General features: G+C 45.5%; 1 protein-coding gene across 1 annotated transcript in view; it reads left to right on the forward strand.

Annotated features, from left to right (window-relative positions):
• The first annotated feature begins 523 nt into the window (after positions 1-523).
• The window catches only part of lama1 (laminin, alpha 1), a 208,739-nt gene continuing 184,744 nt past the window's right edge, over positions 524-24,518 (forward strand). Inside the window, 5 exon segments of the mRNA XM_056299265.1 lie at positions 524-617; positions 1,261-1,422; positions 2,282-2,353; positions 2,356-2,396; positions 14,114-14,165. Of these exon segments, the coding sequence (XP_056155240.1) occupies positions 524-617; positions 1,261-1,422; positions 2,282-2,353; positions 2,356-2,396; positions 14,114-14,165 (421 nt within the window).

Here is a 24,518-nt window from a genome sequence, read left to right on the forward strand (position 1 = left end):
CAGATGGATGCACCATCTAAATTCTTCTTTGGTCCTTGACAAGAAGGAATGGTCAGAGCAGCTTTATTCATGCACCAAGTGTTGAGCGTGGGAAAGGAACCAGTGCAGGGGTCCGGCAGGGTCAAGCCCGTAGGCACGTTTACTCCTATCCAGGGCAGGGAAATGCGGGACGTGTAGGGTGCCACTAGAGTCCTGGATGTGGGCTGTGTAAAGACTAGGTGTCTGTGTGCAGGGCGAGTGTGTGCAGGAATGTAAATGACTGGAGGGTTGTCTGTGCGTGCTGGTGAAGCGCAAGTGCAGGAGTAGGGGTTCTGCGGGAGGCAGCGTGGGAGCACAAGGGAGGGGTCCGAGGAACACAAGGGACGCGAGGAAGACGGAGCCCGAGAAGCACCGGCACCGGGGGTTCTGGGAGGACGGGGGAGAGAGACACACGGAAGTAGACTCAGGAATCACAACGCAGGAATTGCAGGAGGAAAACACTGCCAAAGAGTGTAGCGGGTCTCCTGGGTAACTACCCTACTAGATGGCCCAACCTGGCACCGACTGCCCGGCAGCGCCCCTCTCTTCTAGCGGGCTGCAGACTGGCTTCAGGTGCGCTGATCTCCGAGGAGCCTCTGGTGCGTGGCTGCGCATAGAGGCCAACATTACCAGCTGTGCTGCAATGGAACATGGAAGGGATGAAACGCTGTGTCTTTCTGGGCAGTGACCGCTTTCTTCACAAAAACTGGGAGGGTTTAGTTGAAAAGATCAGTGCCCAACTGTCCAGATGGACTTGGATCCAGCCTCAGTTGTCCCTACAGGAGGGGAGTCTGGATTGTTAATAACTTGATTGCCTCAATATTCTGGCACTGGGGTTACAGTTGTAGGAGCCTCCGGACATGCTGAGCATTTGGCTCAGCAGAAGAAACAAAATGAAAGTCACGGGGGTCCACAGATGCTACCCTCATGTTCAAGGGGTCTAGTGGCTGCTCGGCTGAAAACTGAGCTCACGTCTTTCAAAATGACTTGAAACGTGGAAGAATTTGTTTCTGTTTGGGGACATGGAGATGTTCTGTGCTCTGTAGAACACCAACTACTACTTCTTAATTCCTGAAAAGGGGAAGGTGTGTATCTTTGTTTTTTACTGTGTATGGGGACTGTTGTGTTTCAGCATGTGTATGAGTATCTGTGTTAATATTGTTATCTTAAACATGAATGGAAAATTGGACCATTAAAAGACTTGGTTAAAGGTCAAGATTTCTCTGTCTGTCTCTGTCTCAGGTCTGTTTCCTGCCATATTGAACCTGGCCAGTAATGCAGACATCAGTGCTAATGCCACGTGTGGAGAAATGGAGGCGGAGATGTTCTGTAAACTGGTGGAGCACGTTCCAGGACGACGGCTTCGAAACCCACAATGTGGCGTCTGTGATGCCACCACCAAAGGTACAACTCCTCCTTTTTGACTCCCTTTTCTCCCTCACTCTCTCCTCTCCTCTCCTCTCCTCTCCTCTCCTCTCCTCTCCTCTCCTCTCTTCTCTTCTCTTCTCTTCTCTTCTCTTCTCTTCTCTTCTCTTCTCCTTCTCTCTCTCTCTTCTCTTCTCTTCTCCTCCCCTCCCCTCCCCTCCCCTCCTCTCCTCTCCTCTCCTCTCCTCTCCTCTCTTCTCTTCTCTTCTCTTCTCTTCTCTTCTCTTCTCTTCTCTTCTCCTTCTCTTCTCTCTCTTCTCTCTCTCTCCCCTCCCCTCCCCTCCCCTCCCCTCCTCTCCTCTCCTCTCCTCTCCTCTCCTCTCCTCTCCTCTCCTCTCCTCTTCCCTTCCTTCCCCTCCCCTCCCTCCCCTCCCCTCCCCTCCCCTCCCCTCCCCTCCTCTCCTCTCCTCTCCTCTCCTCTCCTCTCTTCTCCTCTCCTCTCCTCTCCTCTCACTCTCCTCTCCTCTCCTCTCCTCTTCCCTTCCCTTCCTTCCCTTCCCCTTCCCTTCCTCCTTCCCTTCCCTCCCCTCCCCTCCCTCCTCTCCCCTCCCCTCCCCTCCCCTCCCCTTCCCTTCCCCTCCCCTCCCCTCCCCTCCCCTCCCCTCCCTCCTCTCCTCTCCTCTCTTCTCTTCTCTTCTCCTCTCCTCTCCTCTCCCCTCCCCTCCCTCCTCTCCTCTCCTCTCCTCTCTCTCCCTCTCCTCTCCTCTCCTCTCCTCTCCTCTCCTCTCCTCTCTTCTCTTCTCTTCCCCTCTCCTCTCCTCTCTTCTCCTCTCCTCTCCTCTCCTCTCTTCTCTTCTCTAATGTGTCCTCCATGAGTTCATCTGTTATCGGTCACCAGATTACCGACATCCAATCACAAACGCCATCGATGGAACCAACAACTGGTGGCAGAGTCCCAGTATAAAGAATGGCGACAGTTTCACTGGGTCACCATCACAGTGGACCTGAGACAGGTACACACACACACACACACACACACACACACACACACACACACACACACACACACACACACACACACACACACTCCAGATATACAGTTGTGAGGATGTGCAGTAGGGCTGAACTACTTTGGGGAAATAATCTAATTGCAATTTTTAGACCAATATTGCAATTTAGCATGCGATTTTTTTCAAAGTTCATGATCTTCTGTGTTCTCCAGTAAACAACATGAGCAACACAACAGTCGACATACATACTACTGTTTCCCGTCGTGGCCTACGTGTTATGATGGCATGAGGTAAACTGATGTGAATAACATCTTTATTTAACTACTGAACTGTAAAAAAGAAAAAACCTCCAGTCACAGAATGTCGAGCGATTTAACGTCAGGCCTTGTAAACAGGGAATATAATTATCATGACTTCACGTTTTAATAAACTCTGAAAGAGCAACACCAAAGCCCTGCAGAACAGCAGGCCTGGTGTGAAGGCTGATATGAAAATGAATATGAATGTTACTGATCTCTAGTCAGTAACAGTAACAAGTCGCACAAACTAACGTGCAGAAGTGTAAAGAAGAGCACAGCTGTGGCTCTACCACTGCCAACATACCGATGCAGTCAGTATGTAATATGTAAACAGGTGGACGGCACGCTTTAATGGCGTCTAAAAACACTTCCGGTGACGCAGGCAACCGAGGAGCCACACGTCGGCGGAGCTCCGCCGCCTGCCTAGGCATTTATTTCATACAGTTTATTTTTGTCAGGGGCATTTTAGAGAGTGCAGAGCGGAGTATTGACTCCGGGTTATGTCACTGGAGCACTTCTGGGGCAAGTTTAGCGGTGAGACGCCTCCCAAACAACGAGCCAAGGAGAACAAGCCCGCCATTGCTACTGCTCAGGATGCGGGCGACGCGCCACCTGCCCGCATGGCGGCACTGGAGCCCGCACCGGCGCCAGCTGTGGCGCCAGTGGCGGCTGATAGAGCAAGGAGGAGCGGCGGAACCCCGGAGCGCGTGTTGCGCAGTCTCGGGAAGCGGCAAGATGGCGGAGGGAGCGGACGCGGCATAAACAGCTCACGTAACAAACCCTCAAACCGACAAACTTGGACAAAAAACTCACAGGAAACTTTCTCCGTTTGCGTCGGAATCTATCGGAGTCGCTCTTAGAACTGAGCAGGTCATGTCGGTCACTTTCTAAACACACTCTAAACTAAAAATGGCTGAAGCTAACGCGAAGCTAACGGCTCTCCACATGCACGACTACTGCGGTCCAGAGAACATGGAGACAAACACCAAAGATACAAAAACACCCTTACACCTCCTGCTAAGCCACCAGGTCCTCAGGAAAACACCCTTACATCTCCTGCTGAGCTGCCAGGTCCTCAGGAAAACACCCTTACACCTCCTGCTGAGCTGCCAGGTCCTCAGAAAAACACCCTTACACCTCCTGCTGAGCCACCAGGTCCTCAGGAAAACACCCTTACATCTCCTGCTAAGCTGCCAGCTCCTCAGGAAAACACCCTTACACCTCCTGCTAAGCTACCAGGTCCTCAGGAAAACACCCTTACACCTCCTGCTGAGCCGCCAGGTCCTCAGAAAACACCCTTACCCGCTAGATGGACGACAATGGCAGACGGATTTCGGCGACCAGACCCTCTTACCTTCCATGGTGATGTAGCAGAGAATTGGCGCATATTCGAGCAGGAATATGACATATTCATCGCTGCGGCGCACAGGGACAAACCGGCCAAAAGGCAAGCGTCCATACTGCCAACCTTAGCAGGAGCAGAGGCGAGCAAAGGTGAACGCTCAACCACGTATTCACCAGCGGTGCTCGCAGAAGACGGGGTCATCATGAGGCGGGCAGAGACACGAGAAGACCCGGAATGTTTGAAAAGAAAATTCAGGGAAATTTGCAACCCTCAGACAAACATCACCATGGAGAGGCATTCCTTCAACTCCAGAAACCAGAAACCGGGGGAAACAGTGGAAGCATATGTGAGTACACTCAGGATCAAATCTAAAGGCTGTAATTCCGGAGTTCTCCAGCAGGAGCTGATCAGAGACGGTTTAGTGTGTGACATTACCAGTGAAAGTGTCAGAAAAGCGCTACTCAAGGAAAGTGAGCTGACTCTAGCTAAGGCTATTCGTATGTGTCAAGTAAGTGAACTAGCTGAGCAACACAGCAAAACTCTGACCACTCCAGCGCATGCCCCAGTCAGCGTGCATGCTGTCCAATATCCCAAAGCCTTCAGAAAAAAGCAGAAGGGAGTCAGATTAACGTTGCAGAGTGAACAAACCTCAACAACAGGGATCACCAACTGCAGAAATTGCGGTGGAAATCACCCACCAAGGGAGTGTCCGGCATACGGGCCGCAGTGCCACAACTGCAATAAATACAACCATTTCAAAAGGTACTGCAGGTCCGCTAGACAAGCCTGTGCATACAAACCTGTCAATCATCTGGTCACAGCAGAGGACTCAAGACAGCAGCAATGGCTGATTTCATATAGATGGACTATCACTAGACTCTAGTAGAGAAATCAACACAGTCAACCTGGAGAACATAAAGAACAAAGAGGAGATCTATTGCTCCGTCACAGTAAATGGCAAACCACTGAAACTAAAAGTAGACACTGAGGCCAAGTGTAACGTCATCTCCTCAGACACCTACACCTTCGTGAAACAGGTAGAGCAAATTGACAAGACACAGACAGCCAAACTAGTGGCATACGGCGGAACCGTGATCCACACAGAAGGCACTGCGCTGCTAAACTGTCAAATGAGGACGCAGACACACACACTGCAGTTCCATGTGGTGAAAAACAATGTCCAACCACTACTTGGCCTACCAGACTGCCTAAAGATGGACTTAATCACTCTAAACAATGACGTACATCAAGTTGACGTCAGCGAGGATTCAACATTCTCACACAAAATATTCTCTGAATATGCTGACCTGTCCAACGACGAGATTGGCTCACTACCAGTAACATACTCAATGAAAGTCGATCCAAATGTCACACCTGTCGTGAGGCCACCAAGGCGCATCCCCGTAGCGATGAAGGACAAAGTCATAAAAGAGCTGGATCGGATGGTGACACTGGGAGTCATCACACAAAGACAGAGCCCACAGAATGGGTTTCTGCAATGGTTGCCACACACAAGAAGGACACTGATGACATTCGCATATGCATCGATCCACGTGACTTGAATGAAGCTTTAATGCGCCCTCACCATCCTATGTGCACGGTCGAAGAGGTGGCTGCACAAATGTTTGATGCCACTGTGTTTTCGGTGCTGGATGCAAAAAGTTAATTCTGGCAAATCAAACTAGACACAGAATCCTCCATCTGAACAACATTCGCCACACCCCTAGGGAGGTTCAGATTCCTGAGAATGCCCTTTAGAATCAATCAGGTCTTCCAACGAGCGATGGAGCAGGTCTTCACAGGCTATCCATGTGCATCATCGTCGATGACATCATCGTGGGCGGCAACGGAGTAGAGGAACATGATGCCAACCTCAAAAAGGTCCTGGACAGGACTCGAAAAGTGAAGCTCAGACTGAATCTGGTGAAATGCAGGTTCAGACTCAAACAGGTGAGCTACGTGGGACATGTCATCACAGACCAGGGACTCAAAGCTGACCCTGCAAAGATAAAAGCAATTGCTGAGATATCCCCACCTAAGGGGGGAGATACCCCCACCAAGGCTGCTCTTCAGAGATTCTTAGGAATGACAACATACCTTGGAAAGTTCATCCCTAACTCCAGCGAACTGTCTGCACCACCTGCCAGCTTCTGCAACATGACGTAGCCTGGTGTTGGAAAAAGGAACACGAAGACGCGTTCAATGGACTGAAGGCCCACATATCAAGCCCTCCGGTGCTGAAATACTACGACGTGAGAAAGCCCGTCACACTCACCTGTGATGCATCACAGTATGGCCTTGGTGCAGCTTGCCTACAGGGAGGCAATCTGCACACGGTAATCCAGTCAGGAGGTTTGAGGCGGGCTGTTTTTTAGGGCACCTTTTCTAGCCCCTTCCCCTGGTGGGGTGAGCAGAGTGGATCCTAAAGAGGGCTGCTCAGTCATGGGTGCAGCTACCGAAGGTCTTTTTCTACCTCGTTCCAAGACCCCAATGACTGAATCTGGCACTGACCGCCTGATGTGCCAGCGCTCATGACTAGGGGCTTCCAGATCTCACAATCCTGCCCCTGTCACCAACTGCTGCTTGCCATAGCACTTAATACAGGATGTTAGGGTGGATTCTCTTTGTAGAGGACGCCTGTGTGTGACTTTGTTTAACATGGGGAGACTGGTGCACAGATAGCCACCACACGGTCCTTGACAGACCTGGGTCAGCATCCAGTGGCATGGAAGTCCAAGATGATTGGGGGGCCCATTTCTGCTGCAGCCTTCATCCGCCTTCCCAGCCATTGTGATGATTCCCTAAAGTCAGCCGTCATCCTCTACCTGTCCCACCGTTGAGGTCTTGGTTGGATTCCTCTTTCTCAGGGACCCCCCCCTCTTGACCTTAATGCCATGGCTGACCATACCAGGAACATAGCTCCAGACGGCATTGCTCTCAGGATCTCAGAGCCACGCAAGCTTCTCTACCATGACAAGGTGACAATCCATGGAGAAGATACACCCTACCATGGCTTTCAGCGGGACTGGCTGTTTCTCTGACGCTGTCTGTCTGTCTCTTTCTCAAATTCAAATTCAGTTTGCTTTATTGGCATTACTATAACAAAATACAGTATTGCCAAAGTATTGTACAAACAACGAATGTTAACAAATACTATATACAGACAGCTATACATGAAAGTGTAAAGATATGAATACAGAAAGAAGACAATCCATCCATCCATTAACCAAACTGCTTATACTGCTTCAGGGTCGCGGAGATGCTGGAGCCTATCCCAGCAGTCATTGGGCGGCAGGCAAGGAGACACCCTGGACAGGCCACCAGGCCATCACAGGGCTGACACACACTGGGATTATGTTTATTATTAAATTACTGCAGACACTACTCGTTGTAATAAGATCGTAAAGATAACATTCAGTAAGCAACCTGTATTGCCTGAAAAGATCTATCTGATTTGTGGTGATCAGGCTTATAGCTGTTTCCTCGTATGGTGCATATGCAGCTCAAGAAGAGATCAAGTCACTCTCTACTGTGTTAGAACGTCACACGAACATCTCTACAGCTGCTGTCATGGCCACGGCGAGGTTCTTAGATGATGTCGGACGTGTAGCAACCGTAAATAGGAAGTCATTGGATCTTGCTAGCTTCACAGAGTGGTGTATGTAAGCTGATCTCCACTGAATGCTGTGCATACAAGCAATGATACTGAAATATCAGAATTTAAACATGATACTGAAAAGGGTAAAGGATTTACATACTGTTCATTTCTGAAGCTACTCATATGGGCGTTAAACCTCATTTTAAAAGGGCCTCTGTTAATCCCACGTAAGTGTCCACATTGTAGTTATCTTTTCTTGTCACCGATGCCTGCTAGATGACTCCCTCTATCTGGCATTTTCCTTCTAGTACAGGACACGATGCCTTAGCACGGCAGTTGCAGTTGGAGGTGCTTGGTTGTGGTTAGGGGGTGTGTGTCTCTGCCATGATGCTTGTGTTGTGGGATGAAGTAACCTGCTGAACATCTGGCATGCAGCTGTAGCTCATTTTGACTGTGTTCTTGTTGAATATTTTTCTCAATAGATGGTCTGGGGTAAAGCACTCATCCAAAAACTCCTCACCGCAACCTCAAGCTTTTGGTGATGGTGAAGTGCAGCTCTGTCTCCACCTCTCCCATGTCGCAGAGTGAGCATAGCCTCTCTTCTGCCAGCAGCCATGTTTGTCTGTGTCAGCCTTTTTCTACGGCCAGGCCGTGCTCACTGAGTCTGTACTCCGTCCAGGTGGTTCTCAGTTTGGTGTCAGTCACTGTGTGCAGATATTCTGCCACAATGTACTGTCTTTTTAGGGCCGGGTAGCATTGCATTTTATGTTGATTTTTAGTTTGTGTGTCCCAATAAGTAATATAATGTAGTTTTTGTTGAGTTATAATTTGATGGATTCTGATGTTCTGGTCCTGATGCTGTGAAGTGTTAGTGTTTGTTAGTGAGCTAAGCGTCAGGACCAGTTGAGTGAGGGGACTGGTTTTGCTCAGCTCTTGGTATTGCAAGGCTTTATAGTGGTCTGAGCGGGGGGGGGGGGGGGGTCACTGTTTTTCAGATGTTGCCAGAATGTGATTGGCCTTTTCTATATGTTGATCAGTAATGGATATTGACCTAATTCCGCCCTGCATGCGTTGTTTGTTGTTCTCCTCTGGATGTGTAAGAGGTTCTTACAGAACTCCGCATGCAGGGTCTCAATTGGATGTTTGTCCCAGTTGCTAAATTCTTCATTTGTAATTGGACCCCACACTTCACTGCCATAGAGGGCAATTGGTTCGATTACTGATTGGAATATTTTTAGCCAGATTCTAATTGGAATGTCTACAAAAATGTGTCGTTTTATGGCATAGAAAGCCCTGCGTGCTTTTTCTCTCAGTTCATTCACTGCCAGGTTAAAATTTCCTGTGTTGCTGATTTTCAGTCCTAAATAATTATAGTTCTGGGAATGTTCAATATGGTTTCCTCCTAATGGGAATGTATATTTAATTCCCCGAGAGCTGGATCTTTTTTGAAAAATCATGATTTTGGTCTTTTTCATGTGTACTGCCAGGGCCCAGGTCTGGCAGTACTGCTCCAGCAGGTCCAGGTTCTGCTGTAAGCCCTGTGCAGTAGGAGACAGCAGAATCAGGTCGTCTGCATACATAGAGCAGGAATTTGATCTCTGAGTCGTGTAGAGTGAGGCCGGGTGCTGCTGATTGGTCTAGAGTTTTTGCCGATTCATTGATGTAAATGTTGAAAAAGTTAGACTCAGGCAGCATCCCTATCTCACTCCGCATTCCTGAGAGAGGAAATTTGTTCTTTTATCACCAACTTTTATTCCACACTTCTTTTCTGTGTACATCGATTTAAAGATGTCATAGGTTTTACCCCCTACACCACTTTCAGTAACTTTGTAAAACAATCCTTGGTGCCAGATAGAGTCCAAAGCCAATCCTAGCGCTTGGACGCCTGGCCAATCCTAGCGCTCGAATGCTGCACAGGGCGTGTCTTGCCCAGAAAAGCAGTGGGTTTCATAATAACCCCACGTTCCCTGTGGCGGCCATTTTAGAAGGCTGATAGGCGTTCCCTGTGGCGGCCATTTTAGAAGGCTGATACACGTTCCCTGTGGCGGCCATCTTAGAAGGCTGATACACGTTCCCTGTGGCGCCCATCTTAGAAGGCTGATACACGTTCCCTGTGGCGGCCATCTTGGAAGGCTGATACACGTTCCCTGTGGCGGCCATCTTAGGTCCTGTGAACTCCTTTGCCCTCTGCTCTGCTCCTGTTTTATCTGTGAGGTTTCTTTAGGACAGAGAAGAGATAGGAGCCTTAATATGGTTTCATTGACCACTGTAGACACAATACTTACACACACACACACACACACACACACTTAATCATACAAACATACATACAAATGTACACGTGTAGTCACAACATACGAAAACCAGAAGCTGGACTCTGTGTGTGTGTGTGTGTGTGTGTGTGTGTGTGTGTGTGTGTGTGTGTGTGTGTGTGTGTGTGTGTGTGTTGTGTGTGTGTGTGTGTGTGTGTGTTTGGGTTAAGTCTTTGTAGGGAGGAATTAAGAGTTAGAGTTACTTAGTGTGGTTTTGTTTTACAGCCATTTAAAGGAACTTCGTCGACTTACCTGCAAAATCTTTAACAACGTCTTCATCTTGTATTAACATGTAGACTCAATTCAATTCAATTCAGTTCAATTCAATTCAATTTATTGTCATTAAAACCAATGTGCAGGCACATGTTAAAAATTAAATGAGGGCCTCCTCTTCATCCTTTATTAAAATATGGACTCCTCTTCATCCTGTATTAATAAATAGACTCAAATATACTCCTCTTCATCCTTTATTAATATAGACTCCTCTTCATCCTGTATTAACATATAGACTCCTCTTCATCCTGTATTAACATATAGACTCATCTTCATCCTTTATTAACGTATAGACTCATCTTCGTCCTTTATTAAAGTAAACTCCTCTTCATCCTGTATTAATAAATAGACTCCTCTTCATCCTTTATTAATATAGACTCCTCTTCATCCTGTATTAACATATAGACTCCTTTTCATCCTTTATTAAAATATAGACTCCTCTTCATCCTTTATTAACATATAGACTCATCTTTGTCCTTTATTAAAGTATAAACTCCTCTTCATCCTGTATTAATAAATAGACTCCTCTTCATCCTTTATTAATATAGACTCCTCTTCATCCTGTATTAACATATAGACTCCTCTTCATCCTTTATTAAAATATAGACTCCTCTTTATCCTTTATTAACATATAGACTCATCTTCGTCCTTTATTAAAGTAAACTCCTCTTCATCCTGTATTAATAAATAGACTCCTCTTCATCCTTTATTAATATAGACTCCTCTTCATCCTGTATTAACACATAGACTCCTCTTCATCCTTTATTAAAATATAGACTCCTCTTCATCCTTTATTAACATATAAACTCCTCTTCATCCTGTATTAATGTGTAGACTCATCTTCATCATATATTAAAGTATAGACTCCTCTTCATTGTGTATTAAATTATAGACTCCTCTTCATCTTTGATTAACATATAGACTCATCTTCATCCTTTATTAAAATTATAGACTCCTCTTCATCCTTTATTAACATATAGACTCATCTTCATCCTTTATTAAAGTATAAACTCCTCTTCATCCTTTATTAATGTGTAGACTCATTTTCATCCTGTATTAAATTAGACTCCTCTTCATCTTTGATTAACATATAGACTCATCTTCATCCTGTATTAACATATAGACTCCTCTTCATCCTTTATTAAAGTATAGACTCATCGGCATCCTTTATTAAAGTATAGACTCCTCTTCATCTTTGATTAACATATAGACTCATCTTCATCCTGTATTAACATATAGACTCCTCTTCATCCTTTAGTAAAGTATAGACTCCTCTTCATCCTGTATTAAATTATAGACTCCTCTTCATCTATAATTAACATATAGACTCATCTTCATTCTGTATTAAAGCATAGACTCCTCTTCATCCTGTATTAAATTATAGACTCTTCTTCATCTTTTATTAACATATAGATAGACTCATCGGCATCCTTTATTAAAGTATAGACTCATTTTCATCGTTTATTAAAGTATAGACTCCTCTTCATCTTTGATTAACATATAGACTCATCTTCATCCTGTATTAACATATAGACTCCTCTTCATCCTTTAGTAAAGTATAGACTCCTCTTCATCCTGTATTAAATTATAGACTCATCTTCATCCTGTATTAAAGTATAGACTCCTCTTCATCCTGTATTAAATTATAGACTCCTCTTCATCTTTTATTAACATATAGATAGACTCATCGTCATCCTTTATTAAAGTATAGACTAATTTTCATCCTTTATTAAAGTATAGACTCGTCTTCATCCTTTATTAACATGTCGACTCCTCTTCATTCTTTACTAAAGTATAGACTCATCTTCATCCTTTATTAACATGTCGACTCCTCTTCATTCTTTACTAAAGTATAGACTCATCTTCATCCTTTATTAACATGTCGACTCTTCTACTCTTCATGCTCGGCTAGTAAACGTTCCTCTTATGGAAGGTGTATTGTTTGTTGTGCTGGTTTAAACGTGTTGGAATGGAGGACTGTCGTGGCAATTATTTAATTGCACTCTGACATTAAATGAGGAACGAGAAGAATCTCTTACGGTCTTGTCATACAATTTTAATCTCGTGTAACGGTCACGGATGCTTTGTTAATGTTGTCGCCTGTGGTGCGGGAGATCTGGGTCCGTGTCCCGGCTGCGGCGGTTCCCGGGCGGCCCCCCGAATTCGCTACAATATGTTCAATGAACAGACGCATTCCACCCCGGGTACTTGAGTGCGCCCCCTGATCTCGGAGCCCGCTCCCTTTATACCTTGCAGCAAAAACATGCTCGTTGTTTCAGTCACAGTGGTGTGTACTCAAGTTTCTCCCTCATCCTGGTTGGAAGAAGTAGCTCATTTTTATCGCTGGACTGTCACCCTAATCGATATCAGAGCTTGCTCAGAGAGTTCATAGGTCAGGTCTGCCCTCATCCTTATCCTCCAGGTCGTAATTCTCCAAGACCGTCCCTTCGGGCCTTGCCACCCTCGAATGAACTTCCCAGATGTTCCTCTGCCATCAACTAACAGCTGGGCAGCTGTCCGTCCATTGTGCGAACCGCACATCCTGCCCTCAGGGTCTCCGGGTCTCCGGGTCGCAGGACTCTCAGGGCCTCTGTTTGTGCACCTGGGGAAGACGTCTTATAAGACTGTCTCTGTTCTATTGCACATGGCCTTTAAGCATCTATCTAAGCAGTGTAAAATAAAGTTAAACATGGTATAGGTCATACATGGTGAAAGATGAAAAGTAAGCAAACCTCAGATATGAATGGCCCTCACAAGGACAATGTTGACGTTCTTTTATAAGATCGTTTCTTTGACATTTTCCGCTGTTATTGGATAGTGACAGACAGGGGAGGGGGGGGGGGAGGGGATGACATGCAGCAAAGGGCCCAGGCCAGACTCCAACCCAGGCTGCCGCAGTAAGGACTCAGCCTTATGTGGTACTCAGCCTTTTCTTTTGTCATGAAACGGGGATCGGCGGTTCGAATCCCCGTCTTACCTGTTTCTCTGCCATTCCCCGCTGTTCGCTCGTTTGTCCCGTGTCCTCGCTCATTGTTGTTTTCCTTTCTTTAGTCGCACACGTTTTGTCTGTTCATCTCTTCACTTCTCACGTCTTTATCCTTCTTTCTGTCCATGTTCTTTATATTCGTCATTTGTTCCTGAGTGGCTATTGCATGTTACTACAGGCAGTGACCACTAGAGGGCTCTAGTGTTATTTGTACGAGCGGCTATTGCATGTTACTACAGGCAGTGACCACTAGAGGGCTCCAGTGTTATTTGTATAAGGGAATTAGCGGAGTGTGCCAGTGTGGGTGCTGTGTACCGTTGCTGTGGCGGGTCCAGTAATCTCAGCCAGCTCAGCTGAGATGAAGCCTCTGCCTGACTATTGAGATGCCAAGATATCACAGTTCCTTTCCGTTCGTGGCCATGATTCATGTCCTAAACACACACACACACACACACACACACACACACACACACAAGAAAAAGTCCCCCAAACAATAAAAGCTGTGGGAGAGACGATTAAAAAAACAAACAAACAAAACAAACAACAAAGGTTTAGACAAAAGAAATATGCACAAAACCAATGACACAAACGCTTCTCCAAACACGCGTAGTTGCTCTCTCACTTCCTGCTACACGGGTGGGCGCTGTCCTGCGTGGTACGCGCTGTACCGGGTGAGCCACCAGGGGGCGCCCCAAGGACAACGTTAACTTGATGCTTCACCATGTAAAGAATGTGAGAACAGATCAAACCGGCGGGGCTTGTTGCATGCAAAGGGATTTTAATGAAATGGATTAATTTTGAAAGGGTGTTTTGTAAACAAAGCAAAAACAAACAAAAACAAAACAGAAATGGTAGAAAACTACATTTCTCTCTCTTTGTCTCACTCCATCAAACTCTCTCTCTCCAGATTTTCCAGGTCGCCTATGTCATCATCAAGGCAGCTAACTCACCCCGTCCAGGTAAGGCCCGTCCGTCTGTCTGTCCGTCTGTCTGTCCGTCCGTCTGTCTGTCTGTCCGGTTGTCTTTGTGTAACGCAGGTTAGACATGTAGACAGGTATACATAGAGGAGCTGCTTGTACAGAGGTAGACCTTGACTCTTGTTTAAATCTAGCACGCAGTCAGACTTCAGATGGACGTCTAACTTCAGTTGTTGCACAGATCTGTCTAATGTGTGATGTATGCCTCTTCGGTGTCTGTGGTTTAGGATTTAACTTATTCTACGTAGCTGTTATGCCACCACCGCAGACTAGATGGCAGTGTTGTGCATCTGGTGCCACAGCAGGCAGACAAACAGGTGACAAAGTAAGAAAGTAATCATCTCACGTTTGACTGCTGGTAACAAAGGCCACAAACAGAAGGTTTGCAAGGCAAATAGATCTGCTAGATGAGTAAAAAGAGCTCATTTTGTTGTTGGCATTATTGAGAAAGAGAAAGTTACGTTGAAGAGTAGATATTCCAAGACCACCAAACATTTTTTTTAGGTTTTTTTTTTATTTTATTGAACACATTACAACATATTATACAGAGAAATGCACATTTCAACACATTATACAAAGATACAGTTCTATACATTATACATAGAAATACACATTTCAACACAAAATACAGAAAATACATCAGTCAACTTAACACGTAGAGAACTGGTCAACTTTAACATCTTGTGTTATACTGTTGTATTGTGGTAAGAATGTAAATAAGGACGGCTGTTGCATTCGTAGGTTTATTCACTTTCTTTTCCAAGTCTTTTCTTCTTCTTCCGAGTACTTCCGGCAAGTCCCAGTATTACTGTGTGCATTTTAACTTCGGGAGTGATTCTGAATTACTGGTTTATCTAAAATAGAGTAAGTATCATCTTTATTGCTTAACAAGTTGCTATTAGTCTTATTCCAGCTGCTTGAGTATTAGTCCTTTTCTCTATACATCTGCTGCTGGTCCCTAGTGGGAACTAGTGGGATCTTATTCTAGCTGTAGCTGTCTTATTCTATTTACTTGTCTTATTTACTTATTCTAGCTGTAGCTGTTTTTCACCTAGTGTGTCCTTAAATATTTCTTGTTGCCTAGCTGTTTTGACTTAGTTACCCTTCTAGCTTATAAATATATTATGCCACCCATTGATTGGATGCGAGACTCCAGTTCTTTTTACTGATGTTTCATTTACACTGTAGAACTAAAAGTGCAGACAGACAAAGAAAAAAAACATCAGCTTGTACAATCATTAGGAAAATAGCACTGCAGCTAATAAATATAATGTAACTTGCTGTTTGCAGTTTTAATAGTTTTGTGTGAGGTTTCATAGAGTTTTATGCAAGTGACCAGTTTCTGGGCAATAGGCCTAGTTTCAGTGTCCCCCTTTGGTCAATTGGGTGTTAAGTGGCCAGGGTGTGACCAGAACATCACAGGGATTTATAAGTCTGGCCTGGTTCAGTTTCAGTCCAGTGTGCATTTTAACTTCTACAGTGATTCTGAATTGCTGGTTCATCTAGAATAGAGTAGGTATCGTCTTTCTTGCTTAACAAGTTGCTATTAGTCTTATTCCAGCTGCTTGAGTATTAGTCCTTTTCTCTGCACTCCTGGCAGACAATTAGCAATCCGTGTTCTTTAAATCACTGCTGCTACCAGGCAAACAGGTCTAGGTTGAATGAAGGCTAGAGTGAACAAAGGCAAGCGGGACTTTTTCAAGCCAAGACTGAGTCAAGCAAGGACTGCTCTTTTTAGATCCGGTCAGTCATCTGTATTTTGTGTACCTAGTATAGACTATGTGTTTCCTTCACATTCCTGTCATTTCCTTTTCCTGGGGCTGGCAAAGATGTTGGGTCACTCCTAGGCGCTGTGACCCTACCAATCTCATCTATCCCCCTCTCTCCACTCAGGTTGAGCAAGTGGTGACGGGAGGGCTCTGGAATTGACAGTCTGTGGTGCCTAAACCTGAGTTTATCTCAGGCTACACATCCTTGCTCTCCCTCAACTTTCTTGCTCTATCTGAGACATGGATCATGCCAGAAAACACTACCACACCCGCAGCTCTGTCTGATGTGTACTCTTTTTCTCACACTCCCAGAGCTGGGAGGCGAGGTGGTGGTACTGGCATGCTAATCTCCCTGAATTGGAAATACTCTTGTTTCCATTCCACAATTTTCTCCGCCCTCCTTTGAATTTCATGCTGTTACTGTCTCTTATCCAGTCAAACTCACCATCGTGGTTTTGTACCTCCCACCAGGCCCCCTTGGTGGGTTTCTGGAGGAGCTTGACACACTTGTCTCGCACTTCCCTGTTGATGATTCTGCACTTATCTTTCTCGGTGACTTCAACATCCACAGTTACAAGCTAGATCCTTTTCTCTCTTTCCTATCCTCCTTTGACCTTCACCTCTCACCCTCTCCTCCCACCCACAAGGCCGGCAAACAGCTGGACCTTATCTTTACTAGACACTGTCCTATTTCCAATCTCTCTGTTATTCCCCTCCAGCTCTCTGACCACTATTTCATGTCCTACTCTCTCTCCCTCTCTTCACCCCCCTCAGCCCCTCCCCCTACCCAAATTTTTTCCACCTGTAGACATCTCCGCTCTCTTTCCACCACTGATCTTTCTTCCTCTCTTACCTCTATCCTCCCTACACCTGATCTTTCTCTCTCCTATCCGCTGATACTGCTACTGATCTTCTCTCTACCCTCTCTTCTCTGGACAATCTCTGTCCCCTCACCTCCAGGCCTGCACGCCCAACTCCACCTGCCCCTTGGCTGTCTGACTCAATATGTACTCACAGACGGAGCCTGAGAATGGCAGAGCGCAAATGGAGAAAAGGCAAACTCCCAGAGGACCTTCTCAACTTCCAATCTCTTCTTTCCACTTTCTCTTCCTCCCTTTCTGCTGCTAAGGCTGCCTTCTATCGCTCTAAAATCCTATCCTCTGCCTCTAATCCTAAGAAATTCTTTGAAACCTTCTCTACACTTCTTCAACCCCCACCTCCTCTTCCTACTTCCTCCCTTCTCCTTCATGACTTCGCTAACTTCTTTGACAAGAAGGTAAACGACATCAGATCCTCTTTTTCTCACCACCTGGTTAATGCTCCTTGCACTAGCCCACCCTCTGCACCCTCCCTCACCTCTCCACGTCCCACCCTATCCCACCTCGCTCCCCGCTCCCTCGACGAGGTCCTCAACCTCATCACATCCAGTCGCGCCACCACATGCTCCCTTGACCCGGTCCCCTCCCCTCTTCTTCAGTCTATAGTATCTGAACTCCTTCCCTATCTAACCCACCTCATCAACACCTCCCTTCAGGCAGGATGCTTTTCATCTGCCTTTAAGACTGCTAGTCACCCCCCCCCCCCTTCTCAAGAAACCATCACTTAACCCCTCTGACGTCAAAAACTACAGACCGGTTTCCCTTCTACCCTTTCTATTCAAAACTTTCGAACGTGCTGTCTTTAACCAACTTTCTTTGTACCTCTACCAGAACAACCTCCTGGACCCCAATCAGTCTGGGTTCAAGGAGGGTCGCTCGACAGAGACGGACGTCCTTGCAGTGACAGAATCGCTGCACTCTACGAGAGCAAACGTTCTCTCCTCTGTCCTGATACTCCTGGACCTGTCACCTGCGTTCTACACAGTGAACCCCCAGATCCTCCTGTCTACCCTCGAGGGGCTGGGTGTCACAGGCTCTGCACTCTCAATGTTTGCGTCCTACCTGGTGGGTCGCTCCTACCAGGTTACCTGGAGGGGATCTGTGTCGGAGCCTCACAGACTGACTACAGGCGTTCCACAGGGTTTGGTTCTGGGTCCTCTCCTTTTCTCCCTGTACACGACATCCCTGGGTTCTGTTATTCGCTCACATGACTTGTCTTACCATTGCTATGCTGATGACACCCAGCTGATCTTGTCCTTTCCTCTCTCTGACACACAAGTAGAGACACACATTGCTGTGTGCTTGATTGACATCTCGGAGTGGATGATGACACACCACCTGAAGCTCAATCTGGACAAGACAGAGCTGATGTTCCTCCCAGGGAAAGGTTGCCCGCACCGAGACCTGGCCATCACCATTGACAACACCGTGGTGATGTCAACTCGGACTGCGAGGAGTCTGGGTGTGATCCTGGACGACCGACTGTCGTTTGCTGCAAACGTTGCATTGGTTGCTTACCCCTGCAGATTTCTCCTCTATAACATCAGGAGGATTCGCCCATTCCTTACCGACGAGACAGCACAGGTGCTCATCCAGGCTCTGATCATCTCCCGGCTGGACTACGGCAACTCCCTCCTTGCTGGTGCCCCGGCATCGGCCATCAAACCTCTGGAGCTTGTTCAGAAAGCTGCAACTCGTCTGGTGTTCAACTGCTCTAAGTTCTCCCACACAACTCCCCTTCTCATGTCCCTATACTGGCTCCCAGTAGCTGCTCGCATCCAGTTTAAGACTCTGGTGCTAGCCTACAGGGCAGTGAAAGGAACAGCTCCTTCCTATCTCCAGGCCATGGTCAAGCCGTACACCCCCACCCGACCACTTCGCTCTGCTGCCTCGGGACGCCTGGTTGCCCCGTCACTCAGAGGCCCCTGCTGCCGATCGACCCGGTCACGGCTCTGTTGTGTCCTGGCCCCACAGTGGTGGAATGAACTCCCCACTGATGTCAGGACAGCGGAGTTGCTGCCCATCTTTTGGCGCAGGTTGAAAACTCACCTCTTCAAGAGCTACTACCCTGTTACTTGTTCTTGGCACTTATTGTATTCACTCATTTAAAAAAAAATCTTTCTTGCACTTTTACTTTAGCACTGGTTTTGCTCATAGGTGCTTGTTTAGATGCACTTATGACCTCTGATGACTAGTATTTCTCCTGACTTCCTATGTTAAATGATGCACTTATTGTAAGTCGCTTTGGATAAAAGCATCGGCTAAATGACTGTAATGTAATGTAATGTATTACCGTGCAAAGGCATGGTATAACATGAAGCTCCACCTGGCGGTATGAACAGGAACTGTACAGAACATCATATATTCCTCTTATTAAGGAAACACTTCTATCGTGAAATTGTAACTGTAGCCTTGCAATTGTAATACTACAACATTAACATGTTACATTTCACAATGAGCAATAACTTAACAGTTACTATGCAATGTATTAAATAACTCAGTGATTAACATAACAAAATCATCCTGACTCTAAGTCATAACAAAATCTTTCAAACCATCTATCTTCTCTGTCCAAAATGTGTACGTTGCTGTCCTCGAAGGAGTGTGTCTTCTCCTTCTCTCCTTTGTTTGAAAGAGGGGTGAAGGAAGCCATCTATGAGAGGCGAAACGTCTTCACGGATATATACCAAGTCCAGTTGCACTTGATTCAACTCCTTTGGATAAGAATACTGTCCTTTCTTCCCCACCACTCTGAGCGGTTTGGAAAACCTGCACTGTGTTCTAGGAAGGATGCCAGGTTTCTTCACCCGAACATACGAGCCACACTTAAAGGACACACTCTTTGCCCCTCGCTTGTGATCTGTGTATGCTTTACTCTTGTCCTGTTTCTCGCCTACCCTTAAGGCTATGTACTTCGGTGATTGTAATGTGGCCTGAGGAATCTGGAACCCAACCACATGCTTAGAGCCCCCACATACTTTTGCGAAATGTCCCTTCTTTTTGCGCTTGCTGCATGACGCATCTCTTGCAGCGCACCCCTCGAAGTTGGCAGTGTGCTGAGGAGAGCCACATCTGTAGCATGTCTGCCCTTTCGTTGATTGGGAAGGCATGGGTTGCGGGGGTGTAGCGTTACCCCGGCCCCGCTTGACCTTGTGCTGGCGCGGTCTCGTAGGCCGAACCGCTCGAACAGCACTCTCTGCTGGTCCCCGGAACATGACGTTAGCCTCGGTCACCGCGGTTTCAGTCTGCTCGGCGATCGTCGTGTCTCTGGTCAGGGTCAGTGGAACTTCCAGTAGTAGCTGCTCCCTGATGCGTGCAGAGTTCGTTTTCTCGCGATCACCTGGTCTCGAATCATCTCTTCCTCCATAGACCCGAACTCGCACGTTGCTGCAAGCTCCCTCAGACTGGCAAAGTACTCGTCTGTACTCTCACCAGTGCTCTGGCCACGTTGACGAAAACGATAGCGCTCGGCTACCACATGCACTTTTGGTGTGAAAATTTTCTGAATAGCCGCTAAAACCGTCTCGTATTTATCATCTTCAACCGTCTTTGCATAGCAAAGTCTTTGACCTTCCGCGCCCAAGCAGTGGATGAGCAGAGCGCGCTCTCTTGCGTCTGGCAGCTCCTCGTCAGACATGGCTAGCAGGGAGTTGGCAAACGTACGGATCCATGTCTTGAACGGAACAGCAGGATCTCCGACATTTTGTAGAAACGGTGCAGGTTGGCTCAGGTTCAAAGTCAACATCCTCGTCGCCAATTGTGGTAAGAATACAAATGAGGACGGCTGTAGCATTCGTAGGTTTATTCACGTTCTTTTCCAATGCTTTTCTTCTTCTTCGAGTACTTTCGGCAAGCCCCAGTATTACTGTGCAACAGCATGTTATAACATGAAGCTCCACCTGGCGGTATAGTCAGGAATTATACAGAAGGTCACATATACATAAGACATCAACATCAAATATATTAAAAGAAAGAAAAAAGAATACTGTCAACATCAAAATTTACGAGGCAAGCTTATATATATATGTATATATATATGTTTGTGTGTGTGTGTGTGTATGTATGTATATATATATACATACATACATACATACATACATACACACACACACACACACACACACACACACACATATTTCATTCCATTACCCAGACCGCTTATATAAAATGCAATTTGTGTATTCCTATTTCCAAGAATTTTCCCTATTATTTGTTGTTTGTTGTTATCTTAGAAACAGAGTCAAAGAGATGTTGTAGTTCAACACAAAACAGCCGGATGGATACTAGGCGTGATCTGAAGCACTTTAGCCTCATGTACAGGCGTAACTTATGGGGGGTCAGGGGGGACGTGTCCCCCTCAATATTTAGAAGAGGTGAATTTGTCCTTCCCAAAAAATACATCATGAATGATAATGTTAACTCGCCAAAAAGGTAAAATAACAACACAGACAGTCGAACTACTTAAAATGTCATTCCTACTTGTTTTCCAACGATGTCCTACACCCCTATGCTTGGACCACACCATGTTAACCTTGCCCCTGGGCTTGCCGACCTCGTTGCTGTCTTGCAGTTGCTCCTGACAACCAGGAGACCGGAGCATGAATGATGGTGTAAGCAAGTGTAAGTAACGTAGCTAGCCAGCTTGCTTGTCTGGCCCAGTACACCACCCTTTCTTACCTTTGGGCTTTCTGAGGTAGATTCTCTTACGTATTTCCGGATGAACTATAGCCTAACTTGTGTTTGGGGTTATCAGTTCAGACCCCCTCGCGAACTAGCTAGCGCTTGCAAACAGTAGCCCCTAGACGTTTATGTTAGCTTAAATGAACTTGAACTGATAATTTTGGGCACATGAGATAACATAATAGGTACATCTACAAACCAATTTGTGCCAAGGGTATTGTATTAGTTCAAATGCATCTACAACTTTCATTCACAGAGTCAACATGAGCAAGAGGAAAGTAACAGGAGATATCCGGTGCTTTTTGTATTTGAAATACATAATGACAGTCTACTTCATTATTTTCCTTTTTGTGTCACTATAGGCTGCTAGTCTATCTGAAAGTAGTTTTTCTTTTACATAAATAAGACATTTCCACAATAAATTGATGTAGAAAAAGAGCAAATTGGTGCATACAAATTCACCAGAATGCAGGAAATTAAATGTGTGATGCTCAAAATGTCCAGGGGGAGGACCCCCTGACCTGCCGCTAAATGTGTCCCCCCCAATAACTGAAACTTACGCCCGTGTATGTGATATTTGCTGACAAGACAGATAAACTTGAGAGCATTGTTAGTGGATCGTGAGTCTGTATTACAGTTCAGAAACAAGACCATGTCTTCTAAAACTGGTGTCAATTTGTTAAAGCTTAGAAAAATCAACATTGCAACTTCAAACCAAGAACTCTTGAGAGTAAGTACATTCGTAGAATAAATGTAAAATAGATTCAATTTGTTTTGCAGAAAGAGTATACTGGAGAAATGTCTTCTTTAAGTCTATGCAATAATTTATTGCAAGGGTAGTATCTATGTAATACCTTCATGTGAACTTCTTTTATTTTATTTGGAATGAGGAATTTATTAGGGTGTGACCAAACTTTCTCTGCTAAGATTTCTGGAAAACTTAGTTTCCATAAAAGAGTTGATGAGGTCAGTATTTTTTCTGATATGGTGATTATTAGACGTAGGATCTGATAGATTTTTCCCACCAATTAAGAGCTTGGGAATTTCTCCACTCAAAGGGCACATTTGATGAGAAGTGGTAACTTTGGTGATATACTTTTTATTACATTCTTATATTCTTTTTGATAAATATCCATATCCTTCATCTGAACAAAATCTTCAAACCCATAGAGGTTGCCTCTCCCAGTGAGTACATCTAAAACAAAGACTATACTCTTATCCATCCATTCTTTTATATATCTGGACTTGTTTTAGAAAATACATGCTGATTGTTCCATATTATGCATGAATGTGGAGAAAAATTATGCTTGAAAGCAATCATCCAAGCTTTAAGAGCTTGTTTGTGAAAACTGGCGAGCTTGAACAGCAATTTATTACACTTAATTACAAGATAATAGAAATCTTAGGCCCCCACACTTATCAAATAATAAATTGGGACTATACTAAAAGCGTTGACGCTGTTCCGTCAGCACAACAATACAGCTGCAAATTAGCTTGCTATTCAACCAAGTTCATTTGCGATTCCGACCCCACCGCTGAAGCTGCTGAATTGAAAAAGAGCGTGAAACATCGGCTGCATTTCCCTCTACACTGGAAAACCAACCTGAAAACAATCGCTTTCATTTATATGACGCTAACGTGGAAACGCCGCCTGAAAAAGACGCAGGACTGCCTGCCTGAGGAGGTGGAGGAGATCAGCAAGTCTCGACTCCCTCTCGGCGGAGACATCAGCAGCAGCCGCACAGCAGAAGAGCATCAGGCATCTCGTCGCAACAGAAGCGCAAGCACTAAAAAACAGAACATGGAAAGTAAAGTATCTATCAATGGCTTAGCCTAAATATAGAGGAAATCATTCAATCAGTCTTCAATCAATGGATAAAAAATAGGGACTGTAGACAAACAGTTTCATTAGGAAAGAAAATAAGTCATCTTGTAAGAAGCGGGGTGCAGGCAAGGAGACAAATTCTATATAGAAATGAGACTAATGCCCCCTGTTGATGATATATATATAAGATGAAATAGAAAACGTACCTGACCCTTCTAAAACAGCCCCAGGCATACTGTCTAAACATTGTAGAAAAACGCAATGTTCTTGAGTCCATTGAGCTTTCATATTGTCACAAACTAACAATAACCACTGCAACTAAACATAATCTCCTTTAAGATAAAGTAAACTTCCATTTATGATTAACTTAATAAAAGAAATCACCCAGAAACCTCGATGGAGAGAATATATGAAGAAGACACCTTGACATCGGATAAGGCAGTTACTGACCCATCTGGCGATGTGGTGACATCTTGTGCAGAGACCCTTCTTCCAACAATGATAGCGAATGGGCCACTGTAGCCAGCCAACTGCCCTTCTTTTCTCGCTTGTTCCACAAGTGGCCACACCTTGGCTGTTGCATCTTTTACATGTTGTGTTAAGTCCTCGGTGATCTTGATTTTCTTTTGCTTCAAAACTTCTGAGTGTTTAGCATCTGCCCAGACACGGTCATGGTGTGTGTGAGACAGAAAGTGTACAATAATGCGGTGTGGATGCATGTTAGTACCACTTCTGTTGCTCTTATCCTTCTTGGGCCCAATTCGATGTGCCACATCCACAGAGTTTTGGAGGGAATCCTTGATTCCCGATGAGAATCTGGACAGTAGATCAATCACAGTCAATCTTAACGTTTTCGCTTTCTCGTTCCGGGACACCAGCTATCCTCAAGTTCCATCTTCTCTTGTAGGCATCGGTCTCATTTATCCAGTCTCGTAGCATATTGTTCTCTGTCGTTAGAGATTGGACCCTCTGCTCCAGCTCTGCCATGTTAGTAGTAAGCCCCCTCACCTGCTCCTTCCCAACGTAAACAGAAGCAGATAGAGAGCGGATGGCGTCAGTGTTCTTGTTGACCCATTTCTCAATACAGTTTAGTTTCTTGAGAAAGGAGTCTTGATTTTCAGTGATGAGACCACCAAACATGATGAAGTAGGAGGACGGGATGTTCGCTTAACATTGGAAACAC

Source organism: Lampris incognitus, chromosome 19 (assembly GCF_029633865.1).
Source record: "Lampris incognitus isolate fLamInc1 chromosome 19, fLamInc1.hap2, whole genome shotgun sequence".
In the NCBI taxonomy this organism is placed as follows: domain Eukaryota; kingdom Metazoa; phylum Chordata; class Actinopteri; order Lampriformes; family Lampridae; genus Lampris; species Lampris incognitus.